Consider the following 26,223-nt stretch of genomic DNA (forward strand, 5'->3'; position numbering starts at 1 on the left):
TCCTAATACGTACGTATGCATTCTACAAAATACTATTTAATAACTAGACTAATTGAACAGTCAAAACTTTTAGCAATGCAACACATCCAAATAACACATTTCTTTTAATATTGTTACAAATCCTGTAAATAGTAATTATTGTAGTAACGTAACCTGTAAATAGTTTCCCGTAATGAATATACAACCCCCTTTTCATATGGCTAAAGTATATGACCCCCTTATTTCCTTTTTGTTCATTGATAAAATTTGATAACGGTCTACGTTTTTCCAGAAGCGTGTGGAATATTTGAGAGATTTCTTTCGGTGTATTTAAGCCGTTAGCGATGGATAAACAGTGGAGTTTCGATTCAGATTCCGAACTGAGAGTGTGTATTAGCTCTGTTTATAGCGAGGCATTTCGCTGTGTTGTTTTCGTATTTGGAAGTAAATACGTGTGTAAACGTTGAGTTTACGGTGTTGTGTGATAATTGCTTAATTGCTGATGAATAATTTAGCAGTTGTTGACGCTCTTTACTGTACATAGTGTAAATAAATCTCCCGTGTTTTTATCAAGAACTGTGTCTTCATTTCAAGAAAGTGGAAGTCGCACCGAATCCGTTACAATTTGGCGCCCAACGTGGGGCTTCTTCTGGACTTTCTTGGAGTAAGTGTGACTTTGGACATTTTTTCATAAAGACTGTTTGAATTTATAGACTTTGTTTTTACGGTGATTACTCGCGCAATGGATGACCAATTAAAACAACTTCTGGTAGCAATTAATGCTGTGAAAAGCGACTTGACTGAAAATATGGCGGCTAATCAAGAACAATTAAAAAGTGATTTGACTGCAAGTTTTACTGCAAATCAAGAACAATTAAAAAATGACATTGCGGCTAATCAAGAACAATTGAAAAGTGATTTAATGGTACTGAAAAATGATTTAGCTTCTAACCAAGAGGAAATTAAAAACGACCTTACTTCGGTAAAGACTGTGATGGAAAATAAATTTAATGAGATAGAGCATCGAGTTGATGCTTTTGATGAAAAACTTGAAACAGTAGAAAACCGTATCGCAACAGTTGAAAATCATGTGGATGAGAAAATTAAAAACATGGAAAGGAGATTGGCGACCGCGGAAAGCAGTTCTGTACAGTTTGGCGCTCCCACATCGGTTGCTCGACCGTCCATTAAACTTGCCACATTTGATGGGAAAACTTCGTGGCAGGTTTACAAAACTCAATTCATGATAGTGGCGGAAGCGAACGGATGGGACTCTGCTACCAAGGCCTGCCATCTTGCAGCATCCCTGAGAGGTGACGCAGCGGACATTCTTCAGACCCTTCCGGACAGCCAGCGCCTGGATTTCGCCGCCCTCACAGCTGCGTTGGAGCTTCGCTTCGGTGAGAAGTGCCAGAAAGATTTCAGCCGACTCCAGTTGAAGTCCCGTTTCCAGAAAACCGGGGAAACCCTGCAAGAGCTAGCGGCGGACGTCGAGAGACTGTCTCATCTTGCTTTTTGCGACTGTCCTGCGGATGTTCGGGACAACCTGGCACTCAACTACTACATCGACGGGGTTCGAGATCCGGAAATCCAGAAAGCTCTACGGATGGCGGATGTCAAAGACCTGAACTCTGCTGTTGTGTATGCGATGAAGTTGGAGGCCGCCCAGCAAGCAACCCGCAAGGATCGTCATTCAATCCGCGGCGTGAAAACTGATGAGCCTGATCCGGTTTCGTCACGCTTTGCTGAACTGGAAAAGCAAATAAAAGAAATTGCAGGAATCCTCAAAAGGACTTCGGCTCCCAAGGACCAAAATGGACAATTACTTAAGTGCTGGAAATGTGGCGGCGAGGGTCACTTGCGAAGAAACTGTGAAGCTCGCCAAGAAACCGGAGGGAAGAGCTCCTTTCCCTCTCAGGTCCAGGAAATCTAAGTCATGGCAATCTCGCGGGGCAGAGGTCGCCAAAGTGGAATGAGCCCCATCCTAAAGTTTTCCAGATTTCATCGACGAGTGGCGGCAGTAATGGACTGTTTGTTTACGCATATGTAAACGGGTTTCCCTGCGAACTGATTATTGACACTGGAGCCAATGTTACAATCATTATAACAGATGTGGCTCGTCAATTTGGACTCAACATTCTATGGACGCCGCCCTGTGTTACCCTCCAAACTGTGACAGGTGACAAGATCGAGATTGAAGGTAAAGTGAACTTAGAAATTGTGTTTGGAAATGCCACTTACCATCATACGGCATTCGTTGCTGCTATCACAGACCCCTTCATTCTCGGATTGGACTTTTTAAAGAAATATGACTTCAACCTCGACTTCAAGACTAATGAGCTGCACTCGATAAGAGAAGACATAGCCGTTTTCCCCGCAGAAAGTGATGTAAAATCCGCTCATCAAATAATAGCGCAAACAGATTTATCGATTCCCTCAAGGTCAGAATCATTAATACCTGGCTCCATTGAAGAAAGCAATAGTTTTCGATTTGGACTCGTTGAATACCCCAACCTAAACAATAACCTAAAAGGAGTGCTGGTAGCATCTACGCTTGTGGACCTTTCTAAGGATGTAATTCCTGTAAGAGTCGCCAACGTGAGTGAAAGGCCAAGGAATATTCGGAAAGGTGAAGTGTTAGCAACTTGTACTCCAGTAAACTGCATCATTAGAAGAATCAATTCCCCCGAAACTGTGTCTTCTGAGTCCTTGACATCGAAGTTAATTGGGAGTGCGCCATTATCGAAAGATCAAAGAACTGCTGCGGAACAATTGGTGGACGACTTCAAGCATCTGTTTTCATCTACATCGGAGGATGTGGGCAGGACGAATTTAACGCAGCATCGGATCTACACTGGAGAACACCCCCCTATTAAACAGCATCCAAGACGACTACCGTTTGCCAAGAAGGAAGAGGTTGAGACCCTCCTGAAAGAGATGAAGGAGAATGATGTTATCGAACCGTCATCCAGTCCTTGGGCTTCTCCCATCGTCTTAGTCCGAAAGAAAGATGGCTCCACCAGATTTTGTGTCGATTACCGACGACTGAATGAAATCACCAAGAAAGACAGTTACCCTCTTCCACGGATAGACGACACCTTGGACACTCTTTCCGGACACAAGTGGTTTTCGACCCTGGACTTGAAGAGCGGCTACTGGCAGGTTGAGATACACCCTGATGACCGAGAGAAGACAGCGTTTACAACTGGACAAGGCTTATGGCAGTTTAAAGTGATGCCCTTCGGCCTCTGCAATGCACCAGCTACGTTCGAGCGTCTTATGTCTCTTACGAATCCTGTCTGGTCTACTTAGACGATATCATCATCGTGGGACGCAGCTTTGAAGAACATCTGGCAAATCTTAGGAAGGTGCTGCAAAGGCTTAAGGAAGCCAATCTGAAGTTAAGCCCGTCCAAATGTAATTTGTTCCGCCGGGAAGTGAACTATCTTGGTCACATCATCTCTTCTGAGGGTGTGCAAACCGATCCAGAGAAGGTATCTGCGGTCAAGAGTTGGAGTCGTCCCGAAAACATCCATCAGCTGCGAAGTTTCCTGGGGCTCTGCACGTACTATAGGAAGTTTGTGAAGGGTTTTTCCAACATTGCACGACCTTTGCATAAGCTGACGGAGATCAAGCAAAAGTTTGAATGGTCCAAAGAATGCGAAGATGCATTTCTCCGACTGAAGGAGGCTTTAACATCAACGCCTATCCTCGCCTATCCTCAGCCTGAAAAACCCTTCATCCTGGACACTGATGCGAGCAATGGGGGCATCGGAGCTGTTTTATCCCAAGAAATTGACGGAAATGAACATGTCATCGCTTACTGGAGCAAATGCTTATCAAAGTCGGAGCGAAATTACTGCGTCACCAGAAAGGAGTTACTGGCCATAGTGAAAGCTGTAGAACACTTCCATCATTACCTCTACGGCCGAAAATTTCTGCTTCGGACAGATCATGCCTCATTAACTTGGCTTTTGAACTTCAAAAATCCGGAAGGCCAGATAGCCAGATGGATACAGCGGCTCCAGGAATATGACATGGAGATCAAGCATCGAAAAGGGTTATCTCACGGTAATGCTGACGCTTTATCAAGGAGACCCTGTTCTGAGAACTGCCACTATTGTTCCCGAATCGAGAAACAGTATGGAACGACTAGCCCTACCGCCTATCAGGTGACAGTGACTCCAATATCATCAGAACCTGATCCATGGAGTGACGACCAAGTTCGAAAAGATCAACTCGAAGACCCCGACATAAAACCAATTTTGGAGTTCATGGAAAGTGACAGTCGGCGACCTAGCTGGCAGGACGTTTCCATCTTTAGTCCTGCAACAAAAAGATACTGGGCTTTATGGAATTCACTCCATTTACGGAACGGCGTACTGTATCGAAAATGGGAATCTGATGACGGCAAAAGGTCTAGGTGGCAGTTACTACTTCCCCGATCAAGGATTTCAGATGTTCTGAAAGAAATACATAGTAGTGCGACTGGAGGACATTTTGGTGTCTTGAAAACCCTTAATAAAGTTCGGGAGCGCTTCTTCTGGAGCAAGGCGAAGGATGACGTGGAGAAGTGGTGCCATTCTTGTGACGCCTGTGCTGCTCGTAAAGGACCGAAGAAGAGAAGCAGAGGGAAGCTACATCTGTACAACGTTGGAGCTCCTTTCGAACGAATTGGGATCGACATCCTGGGTCCTCTACCAAGAACTGCTGATGGGAACAAATACGTTCTTGTTTCCATCGACTTTTTCACCAAATGGCCCGAAGCGTATCCCATTCCAGATCAAGAAGCTACCACCGTAGCAGAGACTCTAGTCCAACATTGGATCTCGAGATATGGAACACCTTTGCAGATTCATTCCGATCAAGGGAGGAATTTCATTTCTGCTGTGTTTAAGGGCCTATGTCAAATTCTCGGAATTGAGAAAACTAGGACAACACCACTACACCCACAATCGGACGGCATGGTGGAGAGATTTAACCGCACAATCCTGAATAATCTCTCGCTTATGGTCTCCAGAAATCAACAGGATTGGGACAAGAAGCTACCTTTGTTCCTGCTGGTCTACCGCAGTGCTGTCTACGAGACTACCGGATATGCCCCATCTCAGATGCTCTTCGGACGAGAGCTTCGGCTACCTTGTGATCTCGTCTTCGGTCGTCCTCCGGATGCGCCTGCATCGCCTGAGGAGTACATCCAGGATCTCCAGGCCCGGTTGGAAGACGTTCATAACTTCGCACGAGAGCGAATCAACATCGCGGCGGAGAAGATGAAGACTCGATACGACACAAGGTCTACTGGACATGAATTCAACGAAGGCGACAAGGTTTGGTTATGGAATCCCATCCGACGGAAAGGTCTGTCACCCAAATTGCAGTCGCATTGGGATGGACCCTACAAAGTCCTTAACCGACTAAATGACGTCGTAGTGAGGATCCAAAAATCACCTAATGCAAAACCTAGGGTTGTACATTATGATCGGTTAGCCCCATACTATGGCCATAGTTCATGAGTATTACGTAAACAACCATGGTTGATAACATAAAAGTTGTAGATAATTTTTGCTTTTAATGTTTAGTAATATTTCTTGTCATTATTGTGTTTCCTATGCATTATTGGTTATTATTTAATGTGTGTATTTGTGAACATGTGATAGAAGTTTGGCACCCTTTCTGGGGATTTTACTGCCCGGGACGTGCAGTCCTTAGGAAGGGGGCAATGTTACAAATCCTGTAAATAGTAATTATTGTAGTAACGTAACCTGTAAATAGTTTCCCGTAATGAATATACAACCCCCTTTTCATATGGCTAAAGTATATGACCCCCTTATTTCTTTTTTGTTCATTGATAAAATTTGATAACGGTCTACGTTTTTCCAGAAGCGTGTGGAATATTTGAGAGATTTCTTTCGGTGTATTTAAGCCGTTAGCGATGGATAAACAGTGGAGTTTCGATTCAGATTCCGAACTGAGAGTGTGTATTAGCTCTGTTTATAGCGAGGCATTTCGCTGTGTTGTTTTCGTATTTGGAAGTAAATACGTGTGTAAACGTTGAGTTTACGGTGTTGTGTGATAATTGCTTAATTGCTGATGAATAATTTAGCAGTTGTTGACGCTCTTTACTGTACATAGTGTAAATAAATCTCCCGTGTTTTTATCAAGAACTGTGTCTTCATTTCAAGAAAGTGGAAGTCGCACCGAATCCGTTACAATATAATCTTTATAAAAAAAAAAAAAAAAATTAGTCAACCTGTGACATGTATATTTAGTTTTGCTTTAAAAGAAAGCTTACTTAGGTTTTTGAGCAATCACGATTGCTTATTGTTCTCATTTGACTGTTTTGATGTCCTTTGATTTTATTTTCCCACCGCCACCCTCCGCACCCTGTCACCGTCGACCGGCTCCTCACGATGCTGCTCCTATAGCGAAAGCCGTCTCCAGGTTGCGTCCATGTCCTACACATACGCGCATACATACGCAGCTACACACACACACACACACACACACGCACGCACACACACATACACACAACTACCCACACATTCATGCCTGCACACTGACACAAACACATGCCTACACGCACATACACATACCCCCCCCCCCACACACACATACACACATTCATATACACAACTACCCACACACTTACGCCAGCACACAGACAAGCACACATGCCTACACACACATACACATACCCCTACACACAAATACACATACCCCCACACACAAACACACACGCCTACATACACACACTTGTGATTTCGAAAAACATAATTTGAATTCAAGATGTCAAAATTCAAATTAATATTTTTTTTTTCTTGAGCAATCACGATTGCTTATTGCTTTCATTTGACTGTTTTGAGGTCCTATCATTTTATTTTCCCGCCAGCACCCTCCGCAGCATCACCGTCGACCGGCAGCCTCACGATGCTGCTCCTATAGCGAAAACCCTCTCCAGGTTGCGTCAATATCCTACACTTACACGCATACATACACGCACGTACACACACACAAACACATACACACACATACATACGCCTACACACATACACAAGCACATACACACACAAACACATACACACTCAAACACATACACACACACGCATACATACAGACACCTACACATACACACAACTACCCACACACTCATGCCTGAACACAGACACAAACACATATGCCTACACACACATACACATTCCCCCCCACACACACACAAACACAAACACTCATACTCACAACTACCCACACACTTATACCTGCGCACAGACATAAACACACATGCTACACACACATACACATACTCCCTACAGACAAACACACATATCCCCCCCACACACACACATAAACACACACGCCTACATACACACACGCACTCGTGATTGCGAAAAACATAATTTGAATTTAAGAGGTCAAAATTCAAATTATTTTTTTTCCTCCAAGGGCGTTTTATTTTATTACGCATTGTAACTTTAATACTCCAGAATTTTTTACTTTTGATAGGCTAAAGATCATTGTTGTCACAATGACATTGAAATACAGTTCATTAATTTTGTAGTATCGATGTTGAATGTACATAATATATTTTCACGCTTTAATGATAACGCATTATAGTTTGGAAGATAAGCTTGAATAATAATGTGTTGTTAGAAGTTTTGTAAATTTGAAACATGTAACTATTTTTCATAGCTATATATGCTTATAATTTGTAGTAATTTGGTTAAATTTGACGTTTATTCCATTCATTTTCGCCCAAAATTACCTTAGGTCTTCGAACTTCACATGTATGTTGACTTTGCCTGCTATGCACAATTTGACATTGCGTGTATGGGATTGGCGAGAAAAATAAAAGATATCGCCAAAAATGATTCCAACTTGACGATATCTCTTAAACTTCTAGCCAATCACATAAGATAATGTTAAATGGTGCATAGCAGGCAAAGTCAACATATAGGTAAAGTTTCAAGACCTGAGGTTGTCTGATGGAATAAACGCCAAATTTAGCCAGATTACAACAAATGAAGCTTGTATAAACATAAAAATAATTACTATTTCTAAAATTTGATACATTATTTTTTTGGTACAAGCTTCGAATTATGAGTAAACTTATGATTCAGAAAAAATATTCACATCGTAGAACTAGTGAACAATCTTACTTTGTCCTTTGCTTGGGTCTATTCCAAAGGTAAGTCTATAATTAGTGACTAGAAAATCGATAGTAACAATCGTGTGGGCGAAGGGCCTCGGCCTAGAAGACATTTCCCGAAACAGAATTGCGATGCTGGCGTTCTTGTTGCACAAAGCATTTCCTAAATCTGAAGTGGTTCCTGCAATAAAAGAATTAATTAATATGAGATAATGTAGTCAAGTAGTGATCGAAATATAAAGCATTTGCAAGTCAAGGTGAAATGCCCTCAAGATTTTGAGCTTTTCTTCGGCAGATATTGGTATTGCACTTGTAAACAGCTGAATGATTTTTACAGTCGATATTTTTTCATGTTAACACATCACAGTAAAGGACAAAACTAGAGGTCACCGCCGACCACGAAGCGACTGGATAAAAAAAAATGGCGATAAAATCATCTATCAATCGTCACCTCACAAAATAAATTAATATTTAAACCTAGAGATTGCACTTCTTTATTTTATTTACATACAAGACAACCCAAGAAAGATTTACAACACAAAGAATAGGAATAACATCCAAGGAGCGGTGAGAATCGAACCCATAACTTGCGGCTTACAAAGCGAAGCTTCAACCACCGAGATGGAAAGGAGGGCCCTGAGTCTCAGTGTGACGGGGGATGAAACGAGTTGTCTTTTCTGAGCAATATTAATCAAGACCTTTGAGTTTTATTTCAAACTAGTGGCACCCGCACGGCTTCGCCTGTAATAGAAAAATTAAAGGTCTTTTGGTTCGCTTGTATATTTACAAATAATGTATGGTGAATTTTCTCCCCAATTGGCTTGTACCGACGTTACAGTTCCACGTTATGATAATTTCGTATCTCGCCAATTGGCTTGTGCCCATGTTACGGTTCCACGTTATGATAATTTCGTAATTTATGATAGTTTTTTTTCTTAAAATTGGAATAAAAAAAGAACCACATCGAATTTTCGAAAAATCGCTTCGAGGTGCACACCCCCATGCTACATACTAACTTTGTGCCAAATTTCATGAAAATCGGTCGAACGGTTTAGGCGCTATGCGCGTCACAGACATCCTCCGGACAGAGAGACTTTCTGCTTTATTATTAGTAATAAAGAAAAGATAAAGAAGTAAAGAAGAAATAATGTATGGTGAATTTTCTCGCCATTTGGCTTGTACCGACGTTACAGTTCCACGTTATGATAATTTCGTATCTCGCCAATTGGCTTGTGCCCATGTTACGGTTCCACGTTAGGATAATTTCGTAATTTATGATAGTTTTTTTCTTAAAATTGGAAAAAAAAAGAACCACATCGAATTTTCGAAAAATCGCTTCGAGGTGCACACCCCCATGCTACATACTAACTTTGTGCCAAATTTCATGAAAATCGGCCGAACGGTTTAGGCGCTATGCGCGTCACAGACATCCAGACATCCTCCGGACAGAGAGACTTTCTGCTTTATTATTAGTCTTCTTTACTAATAATAAAGCTGAAAGTCTCTCTGTCCGGAGGATGTCTAGATGTCTGGATGTCTGGTACCGTTCGGCCGATTTTCATGAAATTTGGCACAAAGTTAGTTTGTAGCATGGGGGTGTGCACCTCGAAGCGATTTTTCGAAAATTCGATGTGATTCTTTTTTATTCCAATTTTAAGAAAAAAACTATCATAAATTACGAAATTATCATAACGTGGAACTGTAACGTCGGTACAAGCCAATTGGCGAGAAAATTCACCATACATTATTTGTAAATATACAGGCAAACCAAAAGACCTTTAATTTTTCTATTACGGGCGAAGCCGTGCGGGTGCCACTAGTAATAATAATAAAGAAAGAAGATAAAGATAAAGATATCAAACTGAAACTGGAACTTTTGTGTTCGATGTAGTAATGAGTAAATACTACTGATTTTTATGTTAAGGTAAATATTATGTAAGGTAAAGGTATAATATTTAGGTAAATATAATATTTAGATAAGACATTTTATTAAGGTAAATATAATATTTAAATGAGGGATTTTATTAAGGTAAATATTAGTTTGGGAAAGCATTACTAATATTAAAGACACAAAATAAAAGCAAAAAAAAAAAAAAATGAAGAAAAAAAAAAAACTGCACTTGCTTCACTTCTTTTAAGTGTTTGTGATGTGCTGAATAAACTTGAAAATAATTTAGTCAGGGGGGAGGGGGACACCAAGCGGGGGCACGGTGCAGAATGCGCCGCTGATAGTTTTAGGGTGCCGTTTCAGTTGGTCTATATCTGACATTGAGTGGGGCGAGGTGCTCTGTAACATTTGAGGGAGTGCGTAATCGCTCTTGGTTTAATTGTGAATCGACAATCAAGACCCTCAGTTAACTTCAAGATCAGACCTCATTTGGATATATTTGTGCTGGGGAAAAGCCTGAAATACACAGTCCAGTCACATTAATGTGACCACCACGTACTTTCCACGTCAGAGTTAAAATAACCAATCACAGAAGGCAGGTGGCAGCACAGTGCAGTTGAGCGCATATAAAGGGTGTGTGAGGGCTTCGGAAAACATTTCAATCGTTGGCGTAATGCAGAAACGAAGCGATTTATCCGACGTCCAAAAGGGCATGATCATTGGCTTTCGGGCCAAGGGTGGAAGCATTTCCGAAACGGCTGAGTTTGTGAACTGTTCGCGTGCCGCCGTGGTAAAAGTGTACCGTGCATGGCAAAATCGGACTGTCCAAAATCAGCGACGTATCAAATGTGGTGCACCACGAGCCATAGATGACAGAGGCGAACGACGGTTGCGGAGATGCGTTCGGCCAGATTGACGGGCTACCGTTGAGCAACTGACCACCAAAATGAACCAAGGGGCTACCAAAAGTGTCTCCCAAACTACTATTCAGCGAACATTGCTGCGTCTGGGCCTCCGAAGCAGACGCCTGGTTCGTGCACCTATGCTGACTGCTGTTCATCGACGACGAAGGCTAGAATTTGCACGCCAGTACAGCAGCTGGACGTCCACTGAGTGGCGACAGGTAGCGTTTTCAGATGAATCGCGTTTTATGCTCCATCGGACAGATGGGCGTTGGCGTATAAGACGTGAAACCCTGAAAGGAACCACCCTGCAACCATTGCCGGAACGGTCCAAGCTGGAGGCGGGAGCATTATGGTCTAGGGAATGTTTTCCTGGCATTCTCTGGGTTCACTGATCATTGTGGAAGGCACGATGGATCAATACAAGTACGCATCTGTCCTTGCGGACCATGTCCACCCCTACATGCGCATTGGTTTTTCCTCAGGATGATGGCATCTTCCAGCAGGACAATGCGAGGTGACATACAGCTGCCAGTGTACGTGCGCGGTTCGAAGAGTACCAGGATGAGTTTACCGTCCTCCCCTGACCAGCAAACTCACCTGACTTAAACCCAATCGAGCATCTGTGGGACCATCTCGATCGAGTTGTTCGCGCCATGGATCCTCAACCGCGTAATCTAGCGCAGCTGGCCACGGCATTAGAGTCGGCATGGCTCAACATCCCAGAGAACACCTTCAGGGACCTAAGTGACTCTCTTCCTGCACGTCTCGCAGGAGTCCGCTCTGCGAAAGGTGGTTATTCTGGCTTTTGACAGATGGTCACATTAATGTGACTGGACTGTGTATGTCAGATGGTAATGGTAACTGTAACGTAAGTAAGAAACAGTATGGTTATTTCCGCTACTAAGCGCAACTTTTCGCATTGGGGGCACTGCAGTAAAAGATTGTTAGAATATTATAAAGAGAAATTTTGGAATTTCCGTTCAGTGCTATTTTGTTTACAGAGACGTATTATGAAATATATTTCATTTAATTTAGTTTTTCTTCATCTTTTAAACTACGAAATTTCTCTCGTTTTATTACATCCATCGTCACAATGACCTATTGAACTTCCGTTCGCGTAAATAACAGTACATATTCTTATCGGGGGTATCATGAATTACGTTGTTTTTGAGAAAATGTTTCAATCCGGGGCATTTTTTCTACATAAGATGCAATCTAACGCTATCATTTCCGGAAGAAACATGCTACGTGTTTTTTCTTCTTTTTTCAGGAATGATGGTATGATTTCGAAAACCAATAAACAAGAGGGTTTTTTATGATCTTCTGTTTTTACATTATTAGTGTAAGCATTAAGTTTTTAAATAAAAATAAACACAATCGTTTGTTATCATAATGTATTCAGAAAACCAAAGTCCCAATAAATAATTAAGTGATTCCTTTAAATAGCTTTTAAACACTACTGACATTATGTTTTAGATCGGACCTGCAACTTTACGAAAAACTTAGGATATTATTTTCAGAAATTTACGCATAAAAACGTAATACTTTTTTAATGATATGAATCTCAATTGCTCTTAAATTGCAACAATCACGTTTTTCTACGTATTAATGTAGTTTTTAATTTATTATTGTTTCCTAATAGCAATATAAAATTAATAGTAATATTACTTAGATAAAATTTCAAATTATAAGGATTTTTTCTCCGCGAACTTCATGAATTGTTAAAATACAGTAATGACCATGCCGAGATTTTAGCTCAAAGGTGTAAAAGTACAGTAGAGTCTCGAAAATCGGAGGTAATTGGGGCTCACGCCACCTCGGATTATTGAAAACTCGGTTAATCCGAAAAATTCTTTGGACTACAAAAGGACATGCACTGTTTACTTCTTACGCTATGAAATTATGAAAAGGAAATATTGTTTCCTCGAAAAATGTAACACTCAAATTTCAAGATAAATTTATGTATTAATCGACCCTAAACGAGTTTTGATTTTTTTTTTTTTTTTTGAACAATCACGATTGCTTATTGCTTTTATTTTCCCACCAGCACCCTCTGCAGCACCACTGTCGGCCGGCCTCACGATGCTACTCCTCTAGCGAAACCGTCTCCAGGTTGCGCCCATATCCTACGCTCACACGCATACATACACACACCTGCAAACACACATACATACACACACATTCATGCCTGCACACAGACACAACACACACACGCATACATACATACACACACACACACTCATGCCTGCATACAGACACAAACACACACGCATACATACAAATTCCTATACACACACACACACATACCCACACACTCATGCCTGGGCACAAACACACACCCCTACATACACACACACTCGTGATTGCGAAAAACATAATTTGAATTCAAGAAGCCAAAATTCAAATTTATTTATCTCCCCCCACCCCCCTTTATGTCTGCACGTGCTTGTGTGTAAATTTGTAGGCAACCAAAAAATGCCCTTTGATCGCCCTCGAATAAATTTTGATGAATTTTGTCATGACATTTGTGTTTATGTGTGAGCGTGCGTATGTACCTCACATAATACAAAAACGTTAGTCATAGAAGGAGAGAATTTCGTAAATACGAATCGTACAGCGCCAAGTTTTGCACTTCCCTTTTTAATTGCATTCGGATATTCTAAAAGAGATGTTTGTTCGTTCTTTGAGGCAAAACAATGTTTTAATTTCAAGTTATTTTTTTGTATCAACCAACTTCTTACTTTCTCCAAGGCATCTCTTAATCCATCTCTAACAGTCAATGAATACTTCTTGGCGACTGTTATTGACATAAAGCTTTCAATATTATGTTATTGCATGTTATTACCTTATTGTATGTTGTTAGGAAAGTTCTACATAGCAAAATATTTCGATTTTCAGATTAAAATATTTTTTGTTTGTAAAACGTATACCCTAAAATTATTAACCAAGCACCTCGAATAAAGCGAAACCTCGGACTTTTGAAACTCGGATTTTCGAGACTCTACTTCTGTTCCTTTTCTATTCTTTCTTTTCTTTCTTTCTTTTTTTTTTCCAGTACTGGATTTGATTGTTATATATTGAAAGCTTTCTGAGCATTGTGCTAAAATAACTAATGGATATGTAAAAGTTGCAGACATCTTCAAAACTTAATCAACTTTAAGAAAAATAATTAATAGTCGTTTGGAAAATAACTGTTAAGAGTGTCTGGAAGGGAAAAGCGTAGCAATTTAGAAACGCAAATAGCAAAAATTAACTACCTTATACTCGCGTATAAATTGAGAAGTGAAGAACAAAAACTGAGGTTAAAAGTTAGATGGTCGACTTAGGATCATTCTCCAGAAAACTTAACTTTTGAATGCAAATGTTTTTCAATTTCGAAACCTTTTGTTTTCTTTTTTTCTCTTTTTTTTTCATTCCTGCATGAAAGTGTTACCTACTAGAAGTAACCATAAAAAATACCCAGCTAAGTTACAATTATTTTACTCATAAATAAAAAAATATTTAAAAAAATGCCTTGTTCACGGATATTTTAAAAAAAAAAACTTTTAATATTTAAAAACCGAGGTCAATTTAATATCAAAGTAGTAATTTTGTTAATTGTTGCAAACAATCAGCTATTTTAATAATTAGTGGGAATATAATATTAAACTCTCTTAATTAAACTACGGTTTGATTAGTAGTTTCAAATGTATGTTGAAAAGTAGAATTTAGCAAATTTGAGGATATACTGGCATTTTATAATTTTGGTAGAGTGCCCATAATTGATGTATTTCCCCTCCATCATTTATTTTCACCTCAGAAATAATGACATTGATAAGGTCTGTCATGGAGGTGAGGAATTTTCCATTAATATAGGCCTAATAGATTCAGGGATAAATTTTTTTCTTTGTTGCTACAATCTGCACATGTTAAGCATATGAAAACATGTTCACTTCTCTTTTTACACTAATTTACATCCCTGAAATTCAAGTTCACGGAGATGAGAAGTCAGAATAACCACACTAAGTTTTTAAAGCAAAATCTAGCTTCTTGTTTTTCGACAAAAATCTCACAACTTCAACTATGGCTGAAAATAAACAAGGGGGATCCCTTGGATCACGGGAAAATAAAATTTGATGTCATTACTGCCACGTGTTAATGAGAAATGGCATTTTAAGTTTAAGTAACGGAGGTGAGCATTTTTTGTGTGACATGACTACTTATCCTATTAAAACGAACTAAAATACAATATTAAAAAATTAAATATACTTAAACAATTAGTATCTGAGACACTTGTGAAAGGAATAATAAATAAATATAGATATATACTTTTAATTAAACAAGTTATTAAGCAACATAAACAGTCACACCAGGTGTGTGACATGTCACGGAGGTGAGAATTCACATGTTGTGTACCGAAAATATACTAAAATAAAAATTATTTTTAAAAATTTGTTGGCAGGTGTAAATAGATATATTTTTGATGAAATTAAAAATCATTGTTAAAGGAATTGTTCCTTAAAGTTTTTTCTGTAAAAGGCGTGTGACAGAAAAGTTGCACTTTTTGAAGAATGACCCTTAAAGGTGATGCAGAATTTCCGAAAATTTTCCCCCGAATAATTCTTGAAAGAAAAAAAAATACCACTCGAAAACGTGAACATTTTCTCGATTTTAGTTCAACCTTTTTAAGCAGATGCTAAAGAAGTAAATACTCACGCATTCTGCTATAATTTTACAATAATTATAGTAAACGGCCGACTCCGCAAAAATTTCTGGAACGCCGCTATTTTCGCATTTTTCCCGATAGTCGTGAAAAAATAATCGAATATGGCTACAGCGCAAAATGTTATTGATAGAAATTCAAAATAAAAGCAACAAGTAACAGTGAAATCGAACCCTTTACAAAAATCGCGATCGCAAAAGTGAACCCTTTTTGTGCGAGAGGGTGAAAATCGGATGTATTTTAACATAAGAATTTTCATTACATTTCATTTTCCTCCTTTAACGTTTGTATTCAGAAATAGCGGCAAAACGTTCCCAATTTTTTCAGAAAGTAGGGGCTCGACTTATTCGCGGGTTTTCAATTTTTTCCCGATTTTGCTCCAAAAAGTAGAGGTGTTGACTTATACTCTAGATCGAGTTATACGCGAATGTATATACGGTTATGCCATTCGATCAACAAAAAAAAAAAAAAAAAAAAAAAAAAAAAAAAAAAAAAAAAAAAGAAGGGTAACGTTAGAGAAATAGTTTTGCTTATGGTGAGCGCTTTTAAGTTAAATATGACCATGAGTGCAGCCAGGACTCGCGTTAGGGGTGGGGGGCGAGTTGGAGGACCCATCGTGAACTCCTGTGACACCGTGAAAAAGTTCTTATCCGACAATTTTAACCCCTTCAGACCTGGTGTCCGGTATACCGGACAACCACTTTAAACAGCTGCTAATCATTTAATAATTGATTTAATTAGTTGATTTTTTTTGTAGTTGACTCTTTACATTCTGCTTATTATAATTTGTGAAATAATTTTTCGTTTTGGGATTTTCAACACTGACATATAAGGATTGAGAGATAGAGAGTGGCTCATTTTTCCAACAACGGATTTTCATCTGAAAAGCGAGGTTTTTTTCCTGATTTTTTTAAAAATGTATAATTTTTGATTAATCGTTTCAAACGCTTATATTATGTTCTATAATTGTTTGTAGAACATTTTATGATGAAGTTTGTTCGGTATTTTATCGTTTTTGTATATAAATGTATGTTCGTCAAAAATATAAGTTTGGAATATTGGACGTGCCATAACTCTTTTAATTTTTCTCCTACAAACTCAAAATTTTGTCTATAAGATACCCTTTACCATAGTACACTGTGTACCAAATATCAACATATTTGGTCAAATATTTCATAATTCCGACGGAAGGGGTTAACTGACGATTAGAAAAATTTGGAAACTGTGAGACAGTTTTGCAATTATGGGCTTAGTCAGGGATCACGTTAGAAAGCACGGGCAGAGGGATTTCCCAATGGGTAGTCACGGAGGGTCACTATGGCCTCCCAAAAAGTTCTTATCCGACAAATTTCGACTGATGAGTCGAAAAATTTAGAAACAGTGAGACAGTATTGCAATCTGCAATACTGTAATCATTTTACAATTTTTTTTTTCATGATTCCTAATGTCTCTTTTTCGTGGATGTAGGAATGTATGCATGCTTGTTGTTGTTGTTGTTGTAACTTATACCACTCGGAGACTCGAGCCCGAGTAGCAATGCTACTCGATTTTAAGGCAGAGAGGTACGGCTTCCGTTTAATCGAGCGCCTATTTTAGGTGGAAGTCCGATTTGGCTCAGACAACACGATGGATGGCAGCCCCATCTACGGACAGATCGATAATTTAGAACCAGAGCAGAAGCCGAATAACTTTTTGGTCTAGCACTCCCAGAGGTATCGTTTCACTTGGAGGACATTGTGACCACGAGCATATTCAACGTCCCCCAGTCACCCTTAATGAAGACGGTGGATCTTCGACCGGCTAAGATCGACCTAACCAGAGGGTCCCCCTTCGGTCACAAGTCCGATGCCTTACCGATCAGGCTACCCCGGCTCTTATGCATGCTTGAATTTTATTTATTTATTTTTTATCATTCAGTAAAATTATGCAGTAATTTGAGAAATCTCCCCTCCCAAAATGTTAGGTACGGGACACCCCTGGAGGCAAGGTTACTTCGGTCTTCAAAGAAGTAATTAATACTCGACATAATAATGCAGAGAAAGTAAAAGACCCAAAAACAAGCGTAAAAATCAAATTTTTCATTTAAAAAAATGCTTGAAATTGAATTTCCATAAAAAATGGAAGAACTAGAGTAAGATAACGAATTAAACATGTTTTGATCAGGGGTGCCCCGAACTTAAAATTGGGGAGGAGGGGGTTCTCAACCTCAATTTACCGAATGAAGTTCGAAATTTTACCGAATAGTAAATTACGAATTTGCTTACATGTACTACCAACATGTAATGAGAGAAGGCATCAAGCATCTTTAAAAGGGGGAGGGGGGAATGGCAAAAAAGAAATTTTAGGGGAGGTCAAAGTGACCTACCTCCCTTTGGGGTGCCCCTGTCTCTGATCCGGGGAGGGGCAGTTACCCCCCCCCCCCGGTCCCTCTTGGCTACGCCCTTGAATATGGCACTAATTATCAGGAGAGAAAAAACAAATTGGTGAATAAAACCATCTTATCGGAATGCAGTTCAAAAAGAATCGTTTACATTTTTGAATCAGTAATGTCTGCTCTAAAAATTGATTTTATTACACTCTGTCACAATTTGACAATAAACTTATATTCACCCCATCTCTCTTTTTAAACTATAATTCATGTTTATTTGTATTTAGTAGGGGATCTGTTTAATATATCCGATTAATTTAAATGCACTGATCCTTAATCACTTTTCTATGAGCAAACATATTTTAACCTTTTTGAACAATATTTGTAATTTCATTTAAAATGTAGTAACACAACAATAAACTGTAATTTTTACTAATTACAGTTGAATGTCTGTTTAGCAATCGATGAATAAGATCTTCACAAGCAAGCAAGTCACATTTTGAAAGAAAAAAAAATTAACTTAAGCAAACAATAGCTTAAGAAAAAGGTTCTACTTACTGGAATCCTGCACAAGAAATCCTCTTGAAGTAACTTGATGTAACACAAATATAATAACTAGCATAAACGGTAACAAATTGGGACAATAATTAGTTACGCGCGACATTTTTATCCAAAAAATATGTACTTAATTCCTAAAAACTGCTTTGTTCCATAACAAAAAATAAATAAGCGACTTGAAAAGAGGCTGAGAGTCCTTTGAAGTGGAAGATGGGCCCAAAAAGTCACTCGGTCATCGGCTGTGCCTCCTCCTCCATAGAAAAACCACGACGTCTTGTCATCGCTCAGTTCGGAGCCTCATTAAAAGTGATGAGTTTAATATGGAAGATGTTTGATTTAAAAAGCGCGGGAAAAAGCACTTCAAGTGGATCGAGTGACATTTTTACGAGAGGTTTGATCTTCGTTCTTTCGCTTTATCTCCTTCTTTTTTTTCGCCATGGTTTTAGTTATCGTCTGCTGTTTCTCTCGACTGCCAGATTTCGTTTATGAACTGTGAGTAATAACTTTGATTTTTCTGCAAGTCTTCTGTCTGGCTTTCGTTTAACAAAGAATGAAACAAAAGTCCGAAGAAATTATTTTAAAAACGGAAAGCTAATTACGTACAAAAACAAATGAGTAATTAGTCAAAAAAAAAAAAAATGCGTTTACGGAAAAAACCACTTGCTCATTCGTTGTCAGTTTTTAAAGTGAATCGTTAAAAGACATGAATGGTAAATAATGAAATGAATATAAATGGTTGTTGGGGGGGGGGGGGGAGTTGGTCATTTTCACTTCGAATCTGACTCTGCAACCGTGGCAGAGAGCTGTGGTTTCGACATGAAAATGACCAATTACGACAGTTAGAATTTGAAGCTTTCGACTCTGACTCCACAGCTCTTGTACTGTGACATAAGACGAAACTAAAAGAAAATATAAAAAGAAACCCCTGCATAGTCAAGCATGCGCCAGGAGCTGAAATAAAGCACCGAAGCCGTTTGCAAGACTCGTTCTAGAGGGAGAAAAATATTTTTTAAAAGTTAAATATTGCTTTGGTAATGCTTTCGCATCAAACCAGTTTTTGAGCTACAATGAAATAATAAAATAATAGTTTAAGAAACTAAAAAAACACGCTTTCGTAGCAAAATGAACTAAAAAGTGAAAAAGAATCTTTGGATGATAGTAGTTGACCAATCACTTAATTTTAATGTAATACAAAAAAGCGTGGGGTGCTGTCTATTTACATTTTTGCTTGGACAACAAATGGAAGAAATTCAAGACAACTGATAAGAAGCCCCCCCGCTTTTTTGTATTACATTAAAATTAAGTGATTGGTCAACTACTATCATCCAAAGATTCTTTTTCACTTTTTAGTTCATTTTGCTACGAAAGCGTGTTTTTTTTAGTTTTTTAAACTATTATTTTATTTTTCTGCTTTTTAGTCTTATGTTGGAGAATTATCAAGTGACGAAATTATTTATAAAACGAGTGCGAGGTAATATCATAAAGTTAAGACAAGGGCATCCCGATGGGAAGCTACTGTGAGTCATCGATGTATGTTTGCAGAAATCATATTTATATTACTTTGAAAATTTGAGATGCATTTGAATAAAAGTTTTGTTCAACAATGGTCTGATCAGCAATGAATTTCCAGTTGAAGGCTCACCTAAATTTTGGCATGAAATTAGTTAAAAACAATTATATTTCATGTTCTAATTACCTTGGAACATTGGAACAAATTTTGTCTGATGCAGAAAAATACAAGGTTTTTGTAGATATTTTTAAATATAATTTTTGCGAGCATTTTTTGATGTATTTTTTTAAATTTTTCCTTTTTCACATTGTTGGATTTATGCCAAAATATTGATTAAAATTGGAGGAAACTAACAATTAAAAGGGTTAATTAATTAATTTGATTATAGAATATTGCATTGTCATCGGGTCTGAGATCGCGTGTCAAATTTCAAAAGAATCCGATCGCAGGAAGTGGGTGAAATTTGAGCTGCAAGATTCCATTACAAGATACATACATACATACATACATACATACATACATACATACATACAGGTGAAGCTAATAAAAGCGTGTTAAAAATAATGGTTTCTTCTCTTAAAAGTTTTCTGCACATTTTTTAAAGTTTCCGCGAGACATGAACCCTTTTTCAAAAATCTCAGAGTGAGGGAAATGATTCTAAGCCAAGTGTCAAACAACTACATAAATAAATCTGTACAGTAGAGAACCAATTATCCGGGAAGTTCGGGACCATCGCTGTCCCGAATATCTGAATTACCCGGTTTTCTGAATCGCTAAAAAGCGCTATTGGCCGTTTGTGTATGAAACTTAAATTACTATAATAAATAGTAATACATATTAAAATAAGAAGAAAACAGTTCAGAAATGCTTATTATTGAAAGTTATCCATAAGACCTGAGACCCTCACATTCATTTTGAAAAGGAAAAAAAAAAAAAAACACACAACTTTTCCATGTTTTAAAACGGAAGAAAATGAAGGGAAGGGCAGGAAACAAGTTTTTGAACGTAAATGTGCGATTTTTCTACTATAATGTTTGAAAGAATTTGTTTTCAGGAACGCGTTTTTTTCTTTTTTTTTTTTTTTTAAATTTTTTTGTAAAGGTTTAGTGTTTGCGATTACGGTAGTTATTGATAACTGTTGCTTTTGCATTAAGTTCATAATAATAGAAATTCGATTTATGAGTCTTGCGTATAACGATTTGTAGATTCTACCATCAACTATCCAAAAAATTCGTAAATCTGGTTTTCGGTTGTTTCCCGCGCTTTTCCGACGTCACTTAACGCTCCAAACGGCTTTAATTAGAGACTATTCAATAAAATATTGTATTTGAATGTGAAAATATTTATTTCTTTAGTATTCAGTTGAAATAAAACACGAAAATTTCAGAGTTACGAGTGAACTTTTTAATTCAAGAAAATATTTCGGAAATTTTGCCCCGCGTTAAGGATAACCCTTTGAAGTTCGTTTTTGTAAATATTTTCCCGAGTTATAGAAGAGTAATATGGTATTGATTAAGAAGCCACTCATATTCTTTTAGGTATTTCAAAAAAAAAAAAAAAAAAAGCTTAGTTTTCAAAACATGCCGAAGATGCGTATTTTTTTAAAAATGGCGGGAAAATCGGCAAAAGGTTGCCGGTTTTCTGGTTTCCCGGTTTTTTGGTTCCCGGATAAAAGGCTCTGCACTGTACATATAAAATAGCTTGTCCTGACTGACAATCAACGCACAGCCAAAACTACAGAGGTTAAAAAACTGAAATTTGGAACATAGGTATATTTTGCAACGTAAGCGCGTGCTAAGAAAGGATTTTAGGAAATTTCAATTTTAAGGGGGTGAAACGGGATGGGGAACGTTGCGCACTTATATGCGAAATTCTCAAGAACGGGCTCGAGTTCAGGGTTGAACCAGGTATTAAAAAATTCGAAATTTTACGAGGGTCACGGATATTTTAGCCTCAACTACGTAGGACGCTAATTATCGAAGACATTAATTAAAAACTCAATTTTACGTCCACTTGAACATACGTCTATGCCAAGAAATGGTCTGATTTTTTCCGGTTTTTGTACCGTTCGAAAGCCCATAAAAAATAAAAATAATAATTTCAAAAATATCGGCAAAGACTAAAGCCGCGGACATCGAAAAATGACTACAAAAAAAGTTATAAGCGTTTGAAGTAAAAATTAATTTATTTCAAAAAGAAATTTCTTCTTCCATTTTTTTGCGCGAGATTAATTTTATCTTGAAGAAAAGTTGAACAATATTATTTGTTGCCATTTCTTGCTCCAGTAACTAGAAGTAAAATTTCTTGCAATCTTTTTTAATGTATTCGCAACTCCAACAAACTATAGGGAGCACTGCAGCCACTGTCTAATGACTGATGAAAAAGGTAAAACAAACGCATGCCGTAGCGTAGAAAATGCTCATAGTAAATTTTGTTCGTATGCAGGATTTTTCGCTTTATTCTTTTTAATTAATTTTCAAAGTCTTGTGGATATTCTGGCCCACGTAGAAAGAAATGAGAATTCAACAAGCATTACTAAACGTCAAAAATTAATGCAACTTATGTAGTTCGTAGTTATAAGCAGCCATTCCAGCAGTCGTGTTCGTTAACAGTCGAAGCTCTGTATTTGAACAAGTTTGAAAGCCTTCAACTCGGATTAAAAACTACTGTTTCTATTTGCGTACAAAGACTTTTACTAGGTAAGTTGAACTTTTTAAATAACTACTCAATTTTAAAACTCGAAAAAAATAATCGGAAAGTACCTTTGAAATTCGATAAGGGTAGAATTTACTTCTAATTTTGAAGGTCATCTTGTCTTTTTTCAACAACAAGAACATTCGGCAGGTTTTACTCTATTTCCAAGCTTTTCGAGGTCTTTTTTTGCATTCTGCAACATCTGCTGCTAGCGAAAGAGCATTTCCTCTTTGAAACTTCTAAAAACGTATCTGAGAAATACAATAGGGCAGAAGAGATTTTAAATATAATGTATAATCTTAATTTAAAAAAAATCTTTGAATTAAAAATTTTCACAGCTAAATGGTCAGCTAGTCCCCCCCCCCCTCCAGCCAAAAACATTATGGAACATCTCAACTTTCAATTCCAGATCTTCAATTTTTTAGAATTTCCAGGGAAAGACTCCGAATACTTTCAACATCGTTTAAAATTGCGTTCGAAATTCGCTTAAAATTCCGTTTTTGGAGCTTCAATTTCGAAGGATTACTGTCCCTAATGTTACCAAATATGGTCCTATAATCGCATTTTCAAGACTTCATTTTCAGAAAATATTCGGACAAGGGCCCCCGAACTACCTTCCTTTAATATCATCAAAAAATAGGTTTTTAAACAGCCACTTATAAAAACTTTAAATGGAATAATCTCTGAACCCCTCTTTATAATATCATAGAATATTATGGTTAAGTTTTTATGACTTCAATTTTGAAAAAAATTCTAGGGGAGAGCTCCAAAACCCCTTCCCGTAAAAATCTTCAAAGTTTGTCTACAATACGTTTTTAGGAACTGCAATTTCAAAAAATTGGAGGGAGGAGGAGGAACTTATTTCTAAATTTGGCCTATAACCGCATTTTAAGTCTTCAATTTCTGCAAATTTCAGCAGAGTCTCCTGTACCGTTCTTTCCCCGAACATCACCAAAGACCAGTGTCGCGCCAAGCCTGATCGGCGCCGTCGTGCAAATGTCTTTTGTGCGCCTTTATGCTCTGGCGTTCGGATAAAATATAGTTAACACCTGGAAAGAGGTTTTGTAAACAAATATAAAATGAAAAAAAAAAAAAAAATACGTTTGGTGTTTAATTTATTAAAAAAATAATGTGTGAATATTTAATTTTGAAATATGGTGTACGTTTTTACTTCATGTCTCGAAATTATTTAGAGTTCAGCAGCTCCTCTGATATGCTAATAATGCATTTCAGAAAAATGAAAATGTTTGAAAAATCAAAGTTCACGCCACTGTGAGCATCTATCTAATCTTTAAGTGATAAATAATTAATAAAACAGTTATGCCTGACAAAACATGACAACAGGAGCAGTGGCACAACTAGAAAATAGTTTTAGAAAGGTATACATTGAAAAAAAAAAAACTTTTAAAATTTTTGAAATTTGTAATTGAGGCCCCTAGTTTCAAAACCGGATACTTGTAGGAGCGGACAAACGCTCAACTTGTAAAAAGTCCGGTTTTGAAACTGAGGCAGACCTTCCCGCCCCATTTCAAGGGGGAAAGAAGCGGTTTTTGAATCTAATATTGAGCAGGCAAATAGGCCTTATGATTCTCTACAAGATTAACAAAAAAAAAAAAAAGAAAATCGAATTTTTTGCAAGTATTCGGTTTTGAAACTAGGGGACTCAATTTTAAAAACGCAGTTTTAGACGGTCTTTGGTGGTGTAATGAGAGAAAACGGTACAAGGGGCTCCGCGGAAATTTGTAGAAGTTGAAGCCTTAAAACGCGATTAATAGGCCATATTTATTGACGTTAGAATAAGAGATGGAACTCTGGGATTCTACCCATTTTTTTTATATTTTTTTTTGTAAAACAACTAGAAATCAATTCCTCCTCTCCCCCTCCATTTTTTTGAAATTGAACTTCCAAAAACGCAATTGTAGACAACTTTGAAGATTTTTTACGGGAAGGAGATTTTGGAGCTCCCCCTGGAAATTTTTTCAAAATTAAAGCTCTAAAAACTTGAGCAATCTTCTATGATATTAGGAGAAGAAGTAAGAAGTTCAGAGGGTATTTCACTTAAATAATGATATTAAAGGAAGGCGATTCGGAGGCCCTTGCCCGAATGTTTTCTGAAATTGAAGTCTTAAAAACGCGATTGTAAGATCATATTTGGTAACATTAGGGCCGGCAATCTTTCGAAATAGAAGCTCTAAAAACGCAATTTTAGGTTGTTTTCGAAAGTAGATTCAAGCGATATTGTTTGGTATTCGAGGATTTTCCATGGAAATTTTACGAAATTGAAGCTCTGGAAACGAAATTTGATATGCTACGTAATGCTTTTTGTGGCGGGAGAGGGAGAGAATCTCGGAGGAGTAGTATTTTGAAGACAATCTTGCTTTCAGACGAACTAGAAAAAGAAAAGTAATAAGGAAAAAAGAAAAGAGATAGGACGGAGGGCGGAGTAGCTGGGGAACAATTAGCTGTAACTACTGAAAATTTTTAATTCAAAGATTTATTTTTGAAAGAAACTTAAGTTTTTCCCTAACATCATTATTTTTTTCTTATCAAAATCACTTTGTTTTCCCTAAGACGCGTTTTTTTTTTTTTTTTTTTTGTCTTCAATAATAAAGAATATTTTTGAAAAACATTCAACTCAACATTCTGGAGGTGCATAAATTATAATACAACATATTCACTGCAAGAACCAAAATGGGGAATAGCAAATTTCTTGCGCTTCGCATACTTAACCTTGTGAAATTATAGACATACCGAAACAACATTCACGGCTCCACAAATGAAGAAAAATGCTCATGTATGCATAAATTAAAATCATGTGTTTTCAGTGCAGAAGATTGCGCTTTTGAATTGCATGTTTGGACACAAAAGGCAATTTTTTCCTTTTAGAAAGACAGCGAGGAGGATTGCTTGTTTTAATGAGCAGTATAATTTCACCATCACTATTAGATGTAATAAAAAGTTCTTTTTTTTTGGGGGGGGGGGAGATTTTTTCCACTCATTTGGAGCATTTTTGATTGATAGAGCTCAGCGCCTTTTTGATTTTGGCGCCGTCGTGCACCGCACGACCTTGCACATAGGGACGGCGCGGCCCTGCCAAAGACCGTCTAAAATTACGTTTTTAAAACTACAAGTTTCAAAATTGAGAGATTCGATAAGCAAATCATTCAAATTGATGAGATTTATTTACGTACTGTAGCCCCCTTCCCTTAAAAATTTTTTAGTTGCACCACTGTTTTGTGTTGTATGTACGTGTGTGCATATATCGTTACGAGATTTTTTTTAATTAAAAAAATGTCCTCCCATTGTTACACAGAAACTAATACTTGTACTTTAAATTACTGCTCATGTAGTTTTAAAGAAAATAATTTGAAGACAATAAAAAGAGTTACACATTTTTTTTTTCTTTGACTGCATAAATATTCTGAATCTGGCCCTTGGACGCCGGCAGATTCATATGCAGAAGCAGAAGGGTACAC

At 37.7% G+C, this 26,223-nt stretch overlaps 1 protein-coding gene across 1 annotated transcript in view; it reads right to left on the minus strand.

The window, feature by feature from the left end:
• The window catches only part of LOC129225296 (cartilage oligomeric matrix protein-like), a 202,089-nt gene extending 183,244 nt beyond the window's left edge, over positions 1-18,845 (minus strand). The window contains exons 1-2 of the mRNA XM_054859885.1: positions 18,544-18,845; positions 8,133-8,303 (exon numbers count right to left, since the gene is read on the minus strand). Coding sequence (XP_054715860.1) covers positions 8,133-8,303; positions 18,544-18,649 — 277 coding nt within the window. The 5' untranslated portion in view covers positions 18,650-18,845. The remainder of the gene's footprint in view (positions 1-8,132; positions 8,304-18,543) is intronic.
• Between the last annotated feature and the right edge of the window lie 7,378 nt (positions 18,846-26,223).

This window comes from Uloborus diversus, chromosome 6 (genome assembly GCF_026930045.1).
Source record: "Uloborus diversus isolate 005 chromosome 6, Udiv.v.3.1, whole genome shotgun sequence".
NCBI classification, from domain to species: domain Eukaryota; kingdom Metazoa; phylum Arthropoda; class Arachnida; order Araneae; family Uloboridae; genus Uloborus; species Uloborus diversus.